Below are 2589 nucleotides of genomic sequence, written 5' to 3' on the forward strand. Positions count from 1 at the left end.
TTTTGATCTGTTGCGTGTAACTACGACAAATGTAATGGTAAAAAATTCATTGGTCTCGATGCTTTAGCGACTTTTATTATTGTGAGAGACAAAGTGGAACGGGTACGAAAGGGCGACGTCTATAATTCTAGTGATTCGTCTTCCGAATCAACGCTTGTTAAAAGGCCAAGGAAGGAAAGAAAACAAGAAATTGTCGCATGAAGATGAGTTGGAATTGTTTGGCGATTTTGTCAAAGACGTTTGAGTCTTTTTGTCTTCATTTTTTAGTGAGAAGATGGTTGTTTTTTGGCCTTTAGATATTTTTTTTATTTTTCGCTGGTCGGTTAGATAGATTATCATCTTTTTCTTAGAGTTGTCGTGTCCTTTGAGCTTCGTAGTCATTTTCGACTTTAGTTGGTTTAGCGAACTTTGATTTGGTCTAGTTTAATTATGCTTTGTTTTATCGATTTGTAAGTTTCTAAAAGGTTTTTATTTTTTTTATGATCCTTCTCATAATTTATAAAACTTTTTCCATTTTTTCAAAAAAAAAAATAAAAAAACAACCCCACTTCAACTCACCACCACGCCTAAAAATGATCTCCCTTTCAATATGTCTCAAAAGATCTGCCGACCAAATGTAGAAAGATCTAGACATGATCGGGCCGCCAATCGCTTGACACGTATGCAATTCTAATCTAGTATCAGAAACTTCTGGAAATGAGTTACTTTTGGTTCTCGTTCTTTCCTTTTTCTTATTCAATTCCATGATAATTAATAACCCCACCTTCTTCTCCAATTTCCTTTTTCTTTCTTCCATCTCTCTATACCACCCGAACTTTCTAGAATTATCAAACTTATTGCTCCGATCAGATCTCTAAAATTCATTTGTACACATATGTTATTACTGTTTCGATTTTTAAATGTTTATAGCTATCGCTCATCGTGTGTTATAGATAAATTATAGATTCATTTTGTTGGGGAAAAACAGTTGATGGCTCCGCCGCCGGTGGAGCGGACCGGCGTGGAGTCACCGGGCGGGGATGCGGTTTCTAAATCTCTTCCTACGCCTTTTTTGACGAAAACTTATCAGCTTGTTGATGATAAAGCCATTGATGACGTCATCTCATGGAACGAAGATGGATCTTCGTTTATCGTTTGGAATCCAACTGAATTTGCTAAAGATTTGCTCCCTAAATACTTTAAACATAATAATTTCTCAAGCTTTGTACGCCAACTCAACACCTATGTAAGTTCCTTTGATTTTAAATTAATTTATGCAAACCTATAAAATTATACTATTTGCTTGATTGGTTGATGTTAAAATAACTTTTAATTATATTATATTAAAATAGGGATTCAGGAAAGTTGTGCCTGATCGATGGGAGTTTTCAAACGATTGTTTTCGTAGAGGAGAGAAACACATGTTATGTGACATACAACGCCGGAAAATAGTTACGCCTCCACCGGTACAACCACCACCGGCTCCGGTGGTAACCGTCGCATCTAACCCGGTGGTTCCGGTGGCAGCAGTACTGTCTCCTTCCGATTCTAATGAAGAACAGGTGTTGTCATCCAACTCATGTAGAGGTGCTACAACTAATAATAATAATAATAATTTATTTCGAGATCGAGATATAACGACAGTAACCGCCTCCGGCGGAACAAACGCCGAACTTGCCGGAGAAAATGAACGGCTGAGAAGAGAAAACGTTGAGCTTAATAAAGAGCTGAATCAGATGAAGAGATTATGTTCGAATATTTATGTAATGATGTCTAGTTACGCGATGGATAAACCGTCGGAAGGTAGTAGTTCACAACCTCCAACTGCTGCTCCGGCTACTATGCAACCGCTGGATCTGTTACCGTTGAAGCGGCTAGCGGAGGAGTGTTATAGAAACGGCGGAAACGGCGGTGATGATATGACGGAACGTGACGGAACTAGCCCTAGGTTATTTGGCGTAACAATAGGTGTGAAACGGTTACGGGAGGGGGAATCTAGTGAAATGGCGGAACAGTATAACGAGCTGCAGCTTCAGCAACCAGGAGGAGATGTGAAATCTGAACCGTTGGATCATGGTAGTAGTAGTGTTGATAATAACGAATCTGCGTGGTTGATGATGAGTCAATCTCAACGGTCAGATTGAAGATAAAAAAGTGTAAATGTGTTAAAAGTCCCACACAAGGAAATAGCACGTGGTGGACGAGTCACGTGGCGTGCACATCCATTGGTGTCGGGTTGACGTGGACCAAGTGGTAGAAGTTTCTTAGGATGTTTTTGACCTTTAATGTTGTTTTGATTGAACGAAAAAATGTTGTATTATTGTTTTGAAGAATTTATATGTTTATCATCAATAAATTATATGTAGAAGATTTGAGAATCCACAAAAGTCAAGAGGGCTTTATTGTAATACGGATACCATTTTATCAAGTAGCTAGTGTAAATAAGGTCATATGGAGTACTCATGGCAGAAGCGGAAATTTTTTTATCGTAGGCGAAAACTTTTTAAAAGCATGGAAAAATATGGAGGGAAAATATGTCGACTTTAGGGAAAAAAATTTATTTGGAGTAAAATCAAAAAATTCGAAATTTTTACACTAAAAATTGCAAAT

At 37.8% G+C, this 2589-nt stretch overlaps 1 protein-coding gene across 1 annotated transcript; it reads left to right on the forward strand.

Moving 5' to 3' along the window:
• The first annotated feature begins 759 nt into the window (after positions 1–759).
• On the forward strand, positions 760–2335 carry LOC139861578 (heat stress transcription factor B-2a-like). The gene is made up of 2 exons (XM_071850013.1): positions 760–1225; positions 1332–2335. Exons 1-2 carry the CDS (start codon positions 971–973, stop codon positions 2121–2123), a joined length of 1047 nt encoding a protein of 348 aa, XP_071706114.1. The 5' UTR covers positions 760–970; the 3' UTR covers positions 2124–2335.
• Positions 2336–2589: the final 254 nt, after the last annotated feature.

The sequence above is a fragment of the Rutidosis leptorrhynchoides genome, chromosome 8 (genome assembly GCF_046630445.1).
Source record: "Rutidosis leptorrhynchoides isolate AG116_Rl617_1_P2 chromosome 8, CSIRO_AGI_Rlap_v1, whole genome shotgun sequence".
NCBI classification, from domain to species: domain Eukaryota; kingdom Viridiplantae; phylum Streptophyta; class Magnoliopsida; order Asterales; family Asteraceae; genus Rutidosis; species Rutidosis leptorrhynchoides.

Excerpts from the sequence above, each read along its gene's own strand:
- LOC139861578 (XM_071850013.1), top strand. The coding sequence starts at position 971 with ATGGCTCCGCCGCCGGTGGAGCGGACCGGCGTGGAGTCACCGGGCGGG. Across the intron at positions 1,226-1,331 it reads TACGCCAACTCAACACCTAT|GGATTCAGGAAAGTTGTGCC; the intron begins GTAAGTTCCTTT and ends ATATTAAAATAG.